At 43.5% G+C, this 16,925-nt stretch overlaps 1 protein-coding gene and 1 long non-coding RNA gene across 4 annotated transcripts in view; one reads left to right on the top strand and one right to left on the bottom strand.

Annotated features, from left to right (window-relative positions):
• The window catches only part of LOC133616050 (uncharacterized), a 77,032-nt gene that overhangs the window by 25,015 nt on the left and 35,092 nt on the right, over positions 1-16,925 (bottom strand). The window contains exon 5 of one of the 2 annotated variants that reach the window (XR_012050849.1): positions 11,752-11,859. The exons of the other annotated variant lie outside the window; for it this stretch is intronic. This is a non-coding gene — a long non-coding RNA (uncharacterized lncRNA). Of the gene's footprint in view, positions 1-11,751; positions 11,860-16,925 lie in introns of those variants that run through there. 2 annotated transcript variants of the gene reach the window in all.
• The window catches only part of samd4a (sterile alpha motif domain containing 4A), a 196,060-nt gene that overhangs the window by 167,705 nt on the left and 11,430 nt on the right, over positions 1-16,925 (top strand). Inside the window, exon 12 of one of the 2 annotated variants that reach the window (XM_061975059.1) lies at positions 10,717-10,800. In XM_061975059.1, coding sequence (XP_061831043.1) covers positions 10,717-10,800 — 84 coding nt within the window. Of the gene's footprint in view, positions 1-5,280; positions 6,265-10,716; positions 10,801-16,925 lie in introns of those variants that run through there. The other variant, XM_061975060.1, reaches the window with a different exon arrangement.

Below are 16,925 nucleotides of genomic sequence, written 5' to 3'. Positions count from 1 at the left end.
GGGAAGGCTGAGGAGTGTGATCCCACGATAGTTAGAACACACCCTCCGGTTCCCCTTCTTAAAGAGAGGAACCACCACCCCGGTCTGCCAATCCAGAGGTACCGCCCCCGATGTCCACGCGATGCTGCAGAGTCTTGTCAACCAAGACAGCCCCACAGCATCCAGAGCCTTAAGGAACTCCGGGCGGATCTCATCTACCCCTGGGGCCTTGCCACCGAGGAGCTTTTTAACTACCTCAGCAACCTCAGCCCCAGAAATAGGAGAGCCCACCACAGACTCCCCAGGCACTGCTTCCTCATAGGAAGACGTGTTGGTGGGATTGAGGAGGTCTTCGAAGTATTCCCTCCACCGATCCACAACATCCGCAGTCGAGGTCAGCAGAACACCATCCTCACCATACACGGTGTTGATAGTGCACTGCTTCCCCTTCCTGAGGCGGCGGATGGTGGACCAGAATCGCTTCGAAGCCGTCCGGAAGTCGTTTTCCATGGCCTCACCGAACTCCTCCCATGTCCGAGTTTTTGCCTCTGCGACCGCTGAAGCCGCACACCGCTTGGCCTGTCGGTACTTGTCCGCTGCCTCAGGAGTCCTATGAGCCAAAAGAACCCGATAGGACTCCTTCTTCAGCTTGACGGCATCCCTCACCGCCGGTGTCCACCAACGGGTTCTAGGATTACCGCCACGACAAGCACCAACTACCTTGCGGCCACAGCTCCAATCAGCCGCCTCGACAATAGAGGCGCGGAACATGGTCCATTCGGACTCAATGTCCAGCACCTCCCTCGTGACATGTTCAAAGTTCTTCCGGAGGTGGGAATTGAAACTCTCTCTGACAGGAGACTCTGCCAGACGTTCCCAGCAAACCCTCACAATGCGTTTGGGCCTGCCAGGTCTGTCCGGCATCCTCCCCCACCATCGCAGCCAACTCACCACCAGGTGGTGATCGGTAGAAAGCTCCGCCCCTCTCTTCACCCGAGTGTCCAAAACATGAGGCCGCAAATCCGATGACACAACTACAAAGTCGATCATGGAACTGCGGCCTAGGGTGTCCTGGTGCCAAGTGCACATATGGACACCCTTATGTTTGAACATGGTGTTTGTTATTGACAATCTGTGACGAGCACAAAAGTCCAATAACAAAACACCACTCGGATTCAGATCCGGGCGGCCATTCTTCCCAATCACGCCTCTCTAGGTTTCACTGTCGCTGCCAACATGAGCATTGAAGTCTCCCAGTAGAACGAGGGAATCACCCGGGGGCGCACTCTCAAGTACTCCCTCGAGTGAATCCAAAAAGGGTGGGTACTCTGAGCTGCGGTTTGGCGCATAAGCGCAAACCACAGTCAGGACCCGTCCCCCACCCGAAGGCGTAGGGAAGCTACCCTCTCGTCCACCGGGTCGAACTCCAATGTGCAGGCTCTGAGCCGGGGGGCAACAAGAATTGCCACCCCAGCCCGTCGCCTCTCACTGCTGGCAACGCCAGAGTAGAAGAGAGTCCAGCCCCTCTCGAGAGAAGTGATTCCAGAGCCCTTGCTGTGCGTCGAAGTGAGTCCGACTATATCTAGCCGGAACTTCTCCACCTCGCGCACTAGCTCAGGCTCCTTCCCCCCCAGCGAGGTGACGTTCCACGTCCCAAGAGCTAGCTTCTGTAGCCGAGGATCGGACCGCCAAGTGCCCTGCCTTCGGCTGCCGCCCAGCTCACATCGCACCCGACCTCTATGACCCCTGCTATGGGTGGTGAGCCCATTGGAGGGGGGACCCACGTTGCCTCTTCGGGCTGTGCCCGGCCGGGCCCCATGGGGGCAGGCCCGGCCACCAGGCGCTCGCCATCGTGCCCCACCTCCGGGCCTGGCTCCAGAGGGGGGCCCCGGTGACCCGCGTCCGGGCGAGGGAAATCTGGGTTCCTTGTCAGTGTTCCTCATAGAGATCTTCGAGCTGCTCTTTGTCTGATCCCTCACCTAGGACCAGTTTGCCTTGGGAGACCCTACCAGGGGGCATAAAGCCCCCGGACAACATAGCTCCTAGGATCATTGGGACACGCAAACTCCTCTACCACGTTAAGGTGGCAGCTCAGAGAGGAGTTGAACCGAACTGTGACCTCTAATCCGAGGTACGTACTGAACTGAAATTTTAGTGTACCGTTACACCCCTAATATATATACTATATATATATATATATATATATATATGTGTATATATATATGTGTATATATATATGTGTGTGTGTGTTATGTACTGTATATTTAAAAACAAATCTGTGTTAATAGTTATTAGAAATAACAGAGGGACAATAGGTAGAAAATAAATTGATATTTTTCTCTTATTATATTGTTTTTCCCTATTTTTCAATTGTTGCAGCTCATTGTAAAAGGTAAAACAGGCTACATTATATTCTGCCTTCCCTGAATGTTGGAATTTAGTTTGCAAAATTTGTAAACAGTCTTTTGAATTAAAGATTAAAAAAATGCTCTGGCTCCCACGCACTCTGGGAGTCAAATGTATTGTACATGCAAATTCACATATGCTCACATACGTACATAGGTACCTACGCTCCCACATACATACACAAATACAGTACATATTTACCTACCTAATGTTCGTACATCCACACGCACATTCAATATACAAACATACACATACACATACTGTACATATACATTCACTGTACAAACACATATACACATTCTGTACATATACATTCATTGTACAAACACATATACACATTCTGTACATATACAAGTACATATGCATACTTACACTCATGCACATAATCACGTTTCATCAAACATATATTAACGTTGTTGCCCTAGGGTAAACTGGGTGTAACACATGGCACACTGACAAAGCTTAACCTATTGTGACTATAACAATCTACAAGGTTAATGTAGGTTGCTTCTCTTTCTCCCCCTCCATTTTTCTGCATTCTTTCGTATCTCAAGTTATCATTACGTATATGTATTGTTGCATTTAAACAACTGTATTGTTGATAATAAAGGTAAATTAATGGTATTGTTCATTATCAATAGCGCTATTTCTATTGGTATTTGTATTGATCCATTTGTAGTGTAATAATGCTCATTGTCATTTCTGTATTATTTTTTATTTAGCACACTAAGGAAAATACATTTTATACACACATGAAGTGCACAAACATGTAGGAATCCCGTTAAATTATTAATACAGTTTGGAACAAAATGGGGGGGGGGTGGAGCAATACAATTAAACCGGATAAAGGTTAGCTAAAATGCCGCTAGCTCAATGCTAACATAAAATATGGCAGCTAATTGACAGGCTAACCAAAATTAGCATGGCCAATCGCAGGGTACATAAATATAAAGACAATAATTGACACTCCCATTCATACCTATGGACAATTTAGTCTCCAATGAAGCTAACAATCTTAGGTAACACAGGTTGTTGGGTAACACATGTTAGTAACATGCATATTTTTGGAATGTGGGAGGAAGCTGGAGTACCCAGAAAAAAACCCCACAAGGGGAGAACATGCACACTCTACACACACAGATGTCCAAGCGGAGGTTTGAAGACGCACACGGCGTAAAGTTAGACGTTCTTGTTGGTAGTAACGCCAAAGTGAGAGTAGAAACGCCTTATATAACTTGAAATACCTTTCTCTTTAATGTTCTCTCCTTACTTTTGCCAGGTGTCAACTCCATTTAGGTGTGCAACCAGCTGTAGCCCTTATTTAGATGCAGGTTTTTGCACAGAGGAACATTTTTATGATATTTGAGATGTTTTTCAAACATATTATGGCCATTAATACGCAACTACCGTATTTTCCGCACTATAAGGCGCACCGGATTATTAGCCGCACCTTCAATGAATGGCATATTTCATAACTTTGTCCACCAATAAGCCGCCCCGGACTATAAGCCGCGCCTACGCTGCGCTAAAGGAAATGTCAAAAAAACAGTCAGATAGGTCAGTCAAACTTTAATAATATATTAAAAACCAGCGTTCTAACAACTCTGTTCACTCCCAAAATGTACGCAAATGTGCAATCACAAACATAGTAAAATTCAAAATAGTGCAGAGCAATAGCAACATAATGTTGCTCGAACGTTAATGTCACAACACACAAAATAAACATAGCGCTCACTTTCTGAAGTTATTCTTCATTCGTAAATCCTTCGTCTTCGGTGTCCGAAGTGAAAAGTTGGGCAAATTTACGATCCACTGGCAGATGTTGGCGTCGTCTGGCGCTGCCTCCTCGTCTTAGTGAATGTGTGTTCGCCTTCTGTCATCCATTGTTCCCACGCAGTTAGCAGTCTAGCTTCGAATGCCCTGTTGACACCAATATCTAGCGGCTGGAGGTCTTTTGTCAATCCACCCGGAATGACGGCGAGTATTGAATTAAGCGCGTAAGCGTGTCTCTTAATGTGATGTTATGAGCTAGCAAATATAACAACTACACTACCCAGCATGCAACGATAGTTACGAGCATGCGCGGTAGCCCTGAGAAGCGTTGTATGCTGGGAGTTAGAATGTGGTTATGAGCACGCTGTGAGTAAACGTTGAGAACTCAGTTAACACGCCTCGTCTGCATTATTTATAATTAGACAGACAACACACTTAATAGGAGCCATTTTGGGGTCTTTACATAAACACACAAATGGAAATGAAACGTCACATATCCCAGCATGCACCGCGCGCTTCTTCTACGGGGAAAAAAGATGGCGGCTGTTTACCGTAGTTGCGAGACCTAAACTTTATGAAAATGAATCTTAATATTTATCCATATATAAAGCGCACCGGGTTATAAGGCGCACTGTCAGCTTTTGAGTAAATTTGTGGTTTTTAGGTGCGCCTTATAGTGCGGAAAATACGGGACTTAAGTATATCCAAATTAATACGTATTACCTTTTACCCCTTTTTAAATTTGGTTTCATGTAAAAGAAAAAATATATATTTTTGAAGGTTTGGCGATGCGCCACGATCAATTACATGTCGGGCAAACCCTGCTTAAGGAAAAATCAAGAATGTTTAATAACAAAAAAATGCACTCTTGAGGAGTGACAAATTGAACACAAGGCGCACTCACAAGGATTGGGAAACAAACACAGGACACACTCAAAAGGAGTGGATAATACGGTACCGGTATGGCGCCGAGTAAGGAAAGTGTGCGTGGAGCCAGCGGGAGAGATGATCACAAGAAAGCGATAGGAGTTATCCTTAGAGCTGAGTGAACCATTGGCAATACCTGGCTACGCTGTGACAGTCTGCATGGCTTAAAAAGGACTAATTGCTAACTGCCTGCAGGTGTGGGAGAGAGGCTCTGCCCTGGACTGCCAAATAATTCATACAGGTGGCAGCAACACAGTGGAGACATACGCCACATAACACACTTGAACCTACAAAACAAAAATGAATGAAACAATTTGGGCCTGATTTACTAATAAAGGTTTGCGTGTACTAAAACATGTACAAACCTGATAGCACACGCAACTTAACGTGTGCAAAGTGGATTGTGTCATGTGAGCAGAATAAGGCGTGCAATTCATTTTGCGTCTCTGTCTTCATGAATATGAACAACATGTGCTGATCATCAAAACACCCACAATACTGGGAGGAGAAGATCAAATATAATGATTTAACACGCCCTATGTGAGTTACTGCACAGACCATTTTGGATGGCCGGAAATATTAGACATATCGCCTATTTAGCAATTTCCTTTTTTAATGTTTTGTTTTTTTCATTTAGGAAATAAAATAATATAATATAGGACAGCACAGTGGGGCAGTGGTTAGTGCTTGTGCCTTACAGCGAGATGGTCTTTCTGTGTGGAGTTTGGATGTTCTCCCTGTGACCCCAGCTTCCTCCCACCTCCAAAGACATGCACCTGGGGATAAGTTGATTGGCAACACTAAATGGGCCCTAGTGTGTGAATGTTGTCTGTCTATCTGTGTTGGCCTTGCGATGAGGTGGCGACTTGTCCAGGGTGTACCCCGCCTTCCGCCTGGGTGGAGCTGGCATTGGCTTCAGCACCCCGCGACCCCAAAAGGTACAAACGGTAGAACATGGTTGTGTAGTTTCCTAATGAAGCCATAGCTTGACGCTCCTTTACTTTCTCCTGCTCCCACTTGCTGCGGTAACAACAACAAAAACTCCAGACGCTCCTCTTCGTTTTGTGTATCATTTAGACTTAGACTTAGACAAACTTTCATGATCCACAAGGGAAATTGTTCAACACAGTAGCTCAGTTACAATGATGTAAAGGACAATGCAAGTATAAATAGACTAATATAGCGATACAAAATCTAACATATATACGAATATATACATAATATGTGTACAGAATAATATATATATACAGATATATTACTTGTGAACTTTCATTCAAAAACTTCAAACAATAACAATGTGGGGGGGGGGAAATGATGCATGTGTTACAGTAAGAAAGAGTAAGAAAAAGTAAGAGTAAGATCAAAAAACTGTGTGGCTCGATTCTTCACTGTATTAAAGCAGTATAAAATAGTACGTTATCAAATTATTCACACAAATATAGTACCGTATTTTCCGCACTATAAGGCGCACCGGATTATTAGCCGCACCTTCAATGAATGGCATATTTCAAAACTTTGTCCACCTATAAGCCGCCCCGGACTATAAGCCGCGCCTACGCTGCGCTAAAGGGAATGTCAAAAAAACAGTCAGATAGGTCAGTCAAACTTTAATAATATATTAAAAACCAGCGTTCTAACAACTCTGTCCCAAAATGTACGCAAATGTGCAATCACAAACATAGTAAAATTCAAAATAGTGCAGAGCAATAGCAACATAATGTTGCTCGAACGTTAATGTCACAACACACAAAATAAACATAGCGCTCACCTTCTGAAGTTATTCTTCATTCGTAAATCCTTCGAATTCTTCGTCTTCGGTGTCCGAATTGAAAAGTTGGGCAAATGTGGGATCTAAAATGGCCGGTTCCGTCTCGTCGAAGTCATCGGAGTCAGTGTCACTGTTCAGCAGTTCCGTGAATCCTGCCTTCCGGAAAGCTCGGACCACAGTTGTGACCGAAATATCTGCCCAGGCATTTACGATCCACTGGCAAATGTTGGCGTATGTCGTCCGGCGCTGTCTGCCTGTCTTAGTGAAGGTGTGTTCGCCTTCGGTCATCCATTGTTCCCACGCCGTTCGCAGTCGTGATTTGAATGCCCTGTTGACACCAATATCCAGCGGTTGGAGTTCTTTGGTTAATCCACCCGGAATGACGGCGAGTGTTGTATTTGTGTGCTTCACTTGTTTTTTGACACCATCTGTGATGTGGGCGCGCATGGAGTCGTATATCAACATGGACGGAGCTGTGTGAAAAAAGCCACCCGGCCTCTTCGCGTAAACTTCCCTTAACCACTCGCTCATCTTTTCTTCATCCATCCATCCCTTCGAGTTAGCTTTTATGATGACGCCGGCTGGAAAGGACTCTTTTGGCAAGGTCTTCCTTTTGAATATCACCATGGGTGGAAGTTTCAGGCCATTAGCATGGCAAGCTAGAACCACAGTGAAGGACGACTTCTCATTCCCTGTGGTGCGAATATTCACCGTACGTGCTCCCGTTGTATCCACAGTATCCACAGTGCGGTTCACAGGAATATCAGTTGCTGTGAAATAGTAATCCGTGTGAGGATGGAGAGATTGCGTCTTTTCATGAACCGGATCCTTGTCGCTTAGTAGGAGCCATTTTGTGGTCTTTACAGATGTAAACAGGAAATGAAACGTACGGTAATATCCGCGCGCTTTTTCTTCTTCTACGCGGGCGGGTGGTTGCTTACAGTAGAAGAAGAAGCGCTTCCTGTTCTATGGGGGCGGGTGCTTACCTTGGCGGTTGCTTGCGTAGAAGAAGAAGCGCTTCCTGTTCTACCGGGAAAAAAGATGGCGGCTGTTTACCGTAATTACGAGACCGAAACCTTATGAAAATGAATCTTAATATTTATCCATATATAAAGCGCACCGGGTTAAAAGCCGCACTGTCAGCTTTTGAGTAAATTTGTGGTTTTTAGGTGCGGCTAATGGTGCGGAAAATACGGTAATTACAAATAAAGTGTGCCTTATAATTACTCTAAGCATGCAATATATACATTTTTGTATTATTCAAATAAAGTAAATAGTCCCCTTTTGGCTGAATAAACATAAAGCACCTTCCATAAAATGTAAATGAACTTAAATAGCATTTAGGCTCCTCCAGGTTGGATGGATTACTATATTATATCCTACATAAAAAGACGTCTTTCATTGATCATTTTCTTGCGTTTGAGTCATTGCAGAGGCACAAATGCGTTGGTGATGCCATCCTAAGCCTCATGCATAAAATTGTCAGTGCGCAAATGTTTCTGTTGTCTAGATTGCGATTTAGAAAAGGTGTTACAGATTATAGATGTTGTGCTGCTGGTTCAACACATCACACACAGGTAGGAGCATGATAACATGAAGGTGCAAAAAATGTGGTAAAAGTCCCGTATGCACACAAAATCCTCATTTAAATAAGGCGGTCTGCACCACTTTCCAAATGCACACGCAGTTTGTCGACTGTCTAGCACGTGGTCTTTTGAGCCCTGAGAGATTATTTTTTAAATCAAAATGAGGAAGTCAGGATTAACGACTACAATGATCATGTTTAGTATGTAGTGCACAGCTTTTCAAAGCAGGGTTTGAAGCTTGATACCTCATGATACTGATAAAGCATGTTCACACACGCCCCCCCGCCCCCCGTAATGGCACAACGCCTCCTTAGTGAGGCCCGCCCCACTATTTGAGAAGAACTGCCCTAAAGTATTAGAAAGTCCTTCAGTCTTCCAGTGAAGAAGAATCAGGAAAGGAGCTCCAAAACCGTGGCGATGACGCAGGGTGTGAACGACGAGCGTATGTGAGAGAGGAAGAGAGCGAGGCAGGTTTGGGAAGGTTTTTAAAGAGTCCCACAATGAGACTCTTTGTGCAGTGAGGATGACTCCCTGACCCACTTGCCTGCCTTCTTTCACTCTGTGACCCACTCTCAAATCTACTGAATCATGCACACATCATGGAGCAGCCTCAGCCAGACTAACGATGTAGGAAAACAAAGGATAGTTATGATAAGGGGAGTGAGAGTGGATGTATTTGGGATCATTGAAGCCTATATATAGTCTGCTTAGGCTGACTGCCTCTTCTCTTTGACCACAAGAGACTTTCACTGCCCGGACTCTGCTAAACATTGAATAGCTAGCCAGGGTTGCTCGGTTGCACGATCCAAATATCCACCCAACACACCCTGAAACTGTTCAACCTCCAGCTAACCTTCTCCCAAACGTCTTCACCCAGTTAGCAACTGAAGCAGTGTCAGTCAGCTGTTACCTGGGAGATTTCCAAACAAACACAAACTGTGTGCTGAAATGTTAACACTGTCGAGAAATTGACTGGTTTCTGACTCACTCTAAAATAAACTTACATTTCTGTCCTTTTCAATTCCAAATCTAATAATACACCCATTGAACTACTTAAAATGAGTATTGACTCATCTCAGTCAACTTTATTTCATTTGTACAGCTGAAGATGACTCATTTTAATAATAGGAGTAAGTTAGCATCAGGTTTTCATGCTGATATCTTGTCGATTGCATTGTACCATATGTCCCGGCAAGAAATCTGCGTTCAAAGAACTCCGGCTTATTAGTGATTCCCAGAGCCCAAAAAAAGTCTGCGGGCTATAGAGCGTTTTCTATTGGGGCTCCAGTACTATGGAATGCCCTCCCGGTAACAATTAGAGATGCTACCTCAGTAGAAGCATTTAAGTCCCATCTTAAAACTCATTTGTATACTCTAGCCTTTAAATAGCCCCCCTGTTAGACCAGTTGATCTGCCGTTTCTTTTCTTTTCTCCTCTGCTCCCCTTTTCCTTGAGGGGGGGGGGGGGGCACAGGTCCGGTGGCCATGGATGAAGTGCTGGCTGTCCAGAGTCGGGACCCGGGGTGGACCGCTCGCCTGTGCATCGGCTGGGAACATCTCTGCGCTGCTGACCCGTCTCCGCTCGGGATGGTGTCCTGCTGGCCCCACTGTGGACTGGACTCTTACTGTTATGCTGGATCCACTATGGACTGGACTCTCACAATATTATGTCAGACCCACTCGACATCCATTGCTTTCGGTCTCCCCTAGAGGGGGGGGGTTACCCACATATGCGGTCCTCTCCAAGGTTTCTCATAGTCATTCACATCGACGTCCCACTGGGGTGAGTTTTTCCTTGCCCGTATGTGGGCTTTGTACCGAGGATGTCGTTGTGGCTTGTGCAGCCCTTTGAGACACTTGTGATTTAGGGCTATATAAATAAAGATTGATTGATGATTGATTGATTGATTCCAATACTGATCATCCATGAGTGAGATCGGCCGATACCGATCACAAGTATTACCGGTAACTGTAATGTTTTAAATTTATGGTGAGTTCTACTGACAGCTTAACAATATCAACAACATATTTAAACTACAGTAGTACCTTATTCCCTTCCTGTTTATGTAATATGTTTAGTCTCGTCCTCCAGTTTTAAATTTAGATGTGATAATGATATTTAAGACACTTTAGTTGCCATAATGAAGGTGATCTGTTACTTTCTATCTGCTTGTATTTTTTTTTAAAACATAAATCTCACCTACAACAGAAGTTTGTCTCTGCAGTTTAAATTAACTTGTTGAATTACGTATTCATCCTGTTTTTCCCCTCCACATAGATCTACAGCTGCCGGCTACAGAGCCAGACATCAACAATCGCCTTGAATCATTATGTCTGAGCATGACAGAACATGCCTTGGGAGGTAATATATACGTTTTTTTTTACCTTTATGAGAAAAACAAACTTTTCATTGCAAAATAACATTTGAGATGCATATAATTATTACTAAAACATCCGCACAAATATGTGTTTTGTAAACTTGTTTTTCAGCCATTATTTATTTACACAATATGGTTCTATTGCTGGTAGTTACTGTACGTGACTTCTTCCCAAAAGTGAAAACCAGTAGTGGTCGACCAAGCTAAGATGGCTGTTGTACAGCAAGTAGCGCACTAACTATCTGAGTACCGGTACAGAAGAGGCTTAAAAGCAGATACGAGCAAAAAAATCGAACTATGCAATGGAATAAATCCCTATACTTCATCAGAAAAAGATTTGTCGAGTGATAACAAGGATTACTTCGGTTGCGTTCCCAGAAATATCGAACGATTGTGCTCCAAAACATATGGAACTTGGAAAAGCATGGAGGTCTACAACTTATTTGTGTGTGGCTGAGTCAAGAAAATTGATATCAAGACTATCCCGAATAAAAATGCATCGCATTTGTTCGTGTAAGGTTGCATGTCATGATTTAACTTGGCGTCTACTGATGTTTGTTGCTGTTGCACGCACCTTTTTACGAGTAGAGTGTTTTTCCCCGTCTTTATCAAAATATAACTTTAGATGTCAACATTGTGTATGTGCTGAACCCACGTGCTGCGAAAGCTCGCTCTCCAATCAGTTAAACAGACTCAATAACTCCACGATGACGTTTTGGTGAATTTCTAGAAGTGAAACAGTACAAAAAAAATGCCATTGTAAATTATTAATACTAACACAGATACTTGTAAATGTGTTAGCATATTAGCAAATGCTAACAACGCTAGCGTCCTTACCTTACGATAACACATACAAATATGCATGTAAACACTCCCACAGACATCACATATGGGACGGTTTAGTAAGTAAGAATTGTTTTAGTTATATTGTAAAACTTACAAACGTTGCTTGGAGTGATGAATGAAGAATCCTTTGGACCAGAAACACTGTGGACGTTTTACTTCCAGTTCAAGCCAAGAAGTCCATTTTCAACCCGCAACACCTGCAGTGAGCGAAATTGTCCAAAAGATGGCGCCATCGCACATACAATAACACACCTTTTCAGTGTCTCTGCTTAAGTTTAATGAAAACTATTGAACACAAAACATTATGGTCGTTATCAAATAAAAATCCAAAAATTAGCCGCATAGTTTAGTTTGGAAAAAAGTAGCGGCTTTTAGTCCGGATTTAGGGTATATAGGTAAAAGCCAGTAAATTAGAATATTTTGAAAAACTTGATTTATTTCAGTAATTGCATTCAAAAGGTGTAACTTGTACATTATATTTATTCATTGCACACAGACTGATGCATTCAAATGTTTATTTCATTTAATTTTGATGATTTGAAGTGGCAACAAATGAAAATCCAAAATTCCGTGTGTCACAAAATTAGAATATTACTTAAGGCTAATACAAAAAAGGGATTTTTAGAAATGTTGGCCAACTGAAAAGTATGAAAATGAAAAATATGAGCATGTACAATACTCAATACTTGGTTGGAGCTCCTTTTGCCTCAATTACTGCGTTAATGCGGCGTGGCATGGAGTCGATGAGTTTCTGGCACTGCTCAGGTGTTATGAGAGCCCAGGTTGCTCTGATAGTGGCCTTCAACTCTTCTGCGTTTTTGGGTCTGGCATTCTGCATCTTCCTTTTCACAATACCCCACAGATTTTCTATGGGGCTAAGGTCAGGGGAGTTGGCGGGCCAATTTAGAACAGAAATACCATGGTCCGTAAACCAGGCACGGGTAGATTTTGCGCTGTGTGCAGGCGCCAAGTCCTGTTGGAACTTGAAATCTCCATCTCCATAGAGCAGGTCAGCAGCAGGAAGCATGAAGTGCTCTAAAACTTGCTGGTAGACGGCTGCGTTGACCCTGGATCTCAGGAAACAGAGTGGACCGACACCAGCAGATGACATGGCACCCCAATTAAATGAAATAAACATTTGAATGCATCAGTCTGTGTGCAATGAATAAATATAATGTACAAGTTACACCTTTTGAATGCAATTACTGAAATAAATCAAGTTTTTCAAAATATTCTAATTTACTGGCTTTTACCTGTATCTTTTCAAAGGGCAATACTGTAAAAACTACATTTAAATAAAAGTAGTCTGTGTACAGCTTCTGTAGCAATATAAATGTACTGCTATTCTGAAGATAAACACAATGAATATAATATATATATATATATATATAATAATAATATAATAAGTGGGAACACCTCACAGTGTACCCAAGGTGTGAATATTCAGTGGCACTGCCTTCATCCTCTTGGACATGGAATTCACCAGAGATGCCCAGGTAGCTACAGAAATCCCCGTTATGCATGCGCATTCTATGCACAAATAAACCACGCACATACAATAAATAATATCAAAGGATTCCCTGGCAGGAATCTGTCTCGTGTCTTAAGACTCCCAATTCTAAAATAACCTCTGTCTGAAAATGGAGGTGCCACTAAGGAATACAATATACATTAGTTGAGTCCATGTTTTGGCTGACATCAGATCTGTTTACAACGTCACCTTAAAAATAAATAAATATCTGCAAACGTTGTGAATTGGGCATGGGGAGGGTGTGTGCAAGTGTGCAAAAAAGAATCTCTTGTACAACACATTTCTCCCAGGGTTACAGTCATTCCACCCCCACTGAGCTCAACTGAGGTGAAGACAGAAGGGCCTCAGTGCTCCACACTCACATTTGACAAGTGCTGCTTTGTGTGTGTGCGCGCGTGTCGGAAAGGCACAAAAACCTAAGAAATGTTGACACAACACAACTGGGATGGTACTCAAGGTGGAAGGATTTGTCAAGTCTACCTGGCATAGAAAAGCTGAAGTCTCTTACTTCCCTTAACATGTACAGTTTATGACCATTATTATTTCCCTAATTATGTATCTGCTACAAATCTGTCAATATGCTATATTTGCACATTCTGCTCTACTAGGTGAGGGAATAGCAAACCCACACGCAGGTTACTGTCACGTTGTGCTCTGTGAGCGTGTGGTGTGACGCCAGGATGCAGTGACATGCTCCTAGGTCAGGGGTCGGCAACCCGCGGCTCTTTGATCACTCTGATGCGGCTCAGCAGCTAACTTGCTGAACCCCCCAATTTTCCCGTGAGACTTCCGGATTTCAGTGCCTCTCGCAGAAAACTCCCGGGATTAATAGTCACCGATTTTCACCCTTACAGCTATAATAAGGGCGTGCCATGATGGTACAACATTTGGCGACCTCTACAATCTGTATTAATAGCGTGCCAACCCAACACTTGTTTTACAATATACATCTGCTGCTTGCACACGTACGTGACAGCAAGGCATACTTGGTCAACAGCCACACAGGTTACACTGACGGTGACCATATAAAACAACTTTAACACTCTTACTAATAATGCGCCACACTTTGAACCAAAACCAAACAAGAATGACAAACACATTTTGGAAGAACATCTGCACCTTAACACAACATAAACACAACAGAACAAACACCCAGAATCCCATGCAGCCCTGATTCTTCCGGGCTACATTATACACCCCCGCTACCACCAAACCCCACCCCCACCCCAACCCTGCTCCCTCACACATCAACCCCCCTCTCTGTGCGTCGGTTGAGGTGGGCGGGGGTGTGTATAATGTAGCCTGGAAGAGTTAGGGCTGCATGGGATTCTGGGTATTTGTCCTGTTGTGTTACGGTGCAGATGTTCTCCCGAAATGTGTTTGTCATTCTTGTTTGGTGTGGGTTCACAGTGTGGCGCATTATTAGTAAGAGTGTTCAAGTTTTTTTTATACCGCCACCGTCAGTGTGACCTGTGTGGTTGTTGAGCAAGTATGCATTGCTGTCACCTACGTGAGCAAGCGGAAGCCCCGTACAACGTGCGGCTGATCAGGCACGCTGATTGTAGCGGGCGCTATATGCTGTACCATCACGGCACGCATGACGCTGACAAGCGCCATTCATTTCAAACCCGCGTGCCGCACCAGCTTCCAAATTCCTTATAAAGGTGTGGGCAGCGTGTCTGAGACCACTGGTTTAAACATAGCACAAAGCAAAGAAAAACATTTTTATGCAGTGTTACATCATTTAGAATTTCCAAAAAATTTGGCGGCTCCCATTGTTGTCTATAATTTGTGAAACTGGTCAAAATGGCTCTTTGACTGGTAAAGGTTGCCGACCCCTGTCCTAGGTCATATCAAGTTGCGAGTAGTTTTTTTTTTTTTTTTTTAAACAATTAAGATCACAGTAGTCAAACCCTGTTTTTTCAAGGGCTACATGGCAGTAATGGCTGCTGTTGAGAGGGCCGTGGATGAATTAGGGTTGTACTAATGAATCAAAAACGGTATTATACTCTGTTTGAAAAGTACCGGTTCTGTCTATCTGTGTTGGCCCTGTGATGAGGTGGCGACTTGTCCAGGGTGTACCCCGCCTTCCGCCCAAATGCAGCTGAGATAGGCTCCAGCACCCCCTACGACCCCGTAAGTGACAAGCGGTAGAAAATGGATGGATGGGTTCTCAATTTTTCTTAACGGGCATGACGGCGGGCCGTCCCGTCATGACATTGCTGGTTTACGAGCAGAGGAGCATGTTCGGCAGCGCACAATCACAGAGTACTTACAAGCAGACTCAGTGTGTAGACAGAAAAGGGAGAACGGACGCATTTTGACTTAAAAACTGACGACAAAGGTGAAGTTATAACACTGAAACACCCTCAGGAAGAGCTGCTTTGAGACATGGCGAACATCCATCCGCAATCGGTCAGTCAGTGTTGTAGCTACTTCTAAAGCACTAATCCTCGCCTCCATGGCGACAAATAAAGCAAGTTTCTTACAAGTATCATCCCTGCAGGACAAGGAATAGCTAAACATGCTTCACTACACACCGTAGGAGAATACAATAGCTCACTGGTGTCACCGCTAACTAAAGCTAGCGTGCCTGAATGTAAACAAATGCCATAGGTGGATCTACACCTGACATCCACTGTAATGATACCAAGTACAATAGCGTACCTAGTTGATACTACTATGATTACATCGATATTTTTTATCGTCACAAAATCTTTTTTCAGTTTTTTTAAATTCAGATAATGTTTATAAACTCAGTAAATATGTCCTGGACACATGAGGACTTTGAATTTGACCAACGTATGATCCTGTAACTACTTGGTATCGGATCGTTACCTAAATTTGTGGTATCATCCGAAACTAATGTAAAGTATCAAAGAAGAGAAGAATAAGTGATTAATACATTTGAACAGAAGTGTAGATTGAACTTGTTAAAACAGAAAATAAGCAGATATTAACAGTAAATGAAAAAAGGGGATTAATGATCAGTTTTTACAGCTTGTCCTTTATAATTTTGACAAATTAATAGAATTAGAAATGACACTATATGTCGTCGGCAGACAAATTGGGAGCCTTTGTTTGCTTACTTACTACTAAAAGACAAGTTGTCTAGTCAATCAATCAATCAATCAATCAATCTTTATTTATATAGCCCTAAATCACAAGTGTCTCAAAGGGCTGCACAAGCCACAACGACATCCTCGGTACAAAGCCCACATACGGGCAAGGAAAAACTCACCCCAGTGGGACGTCGATGTGAATGACTATGAGAAACCTTGGAGAGGACCGCATATGTGGGTAACCCCCCCCCTCTAGGGGAGACCGAAAGCAAAAGGGGAGCAGAGGAGAAAAGAAAAGAAACGGCAGATCAACTGGTCTAACAGGGGGGCTATTTAAAGGCTAGAGTATACAAATGAGTTTTAAGATGGGACTTAAATGCTTCTACTGAGGTAGCATCTCTAATTGTTACCGGGAGGGCATTCCATAGTACTGGAGCCCCAATAGAAAACGCTCTATAGCCCGCAGACTTTTTTTGGGCTCTGGGAATCACTAATAAGCCGGAGTTCTTTGAACGCAGATTTCTTGCCGGGACATATGGTACAATGCAATCGACAAGATAGGACGGAGCTAGACCGTGTAGTATTTTATACGTAAGTAGTAAAACCTTAAAGTCACATCTTAAGTGCACAGGAAGCCAGTGCAGGTGAGCCAGTATAGGCGTAATATGAT

The sequence above is a fragment of the Nerophis lumbriciformis genome, linkage group LG15, assembly GCF_033978685.3.
Source record: "Nerophis lumbriciformis linkage group LG15, RoL_Nlum_v2.1, whole genome shotgun sequence".
NCBI classification, from domain to species: Eukaryota; Metazoa; Chordata; class Actinopteri; order Syngnathiformes; family Syngnathidae; genus Nerophis; species Nerophis lumbriciformis.
The sequence above is the reverse complement of the archived record's forward strand: the minus strand, read 5'-3'. Positions and strand labels throughout refer to the sequence as shown.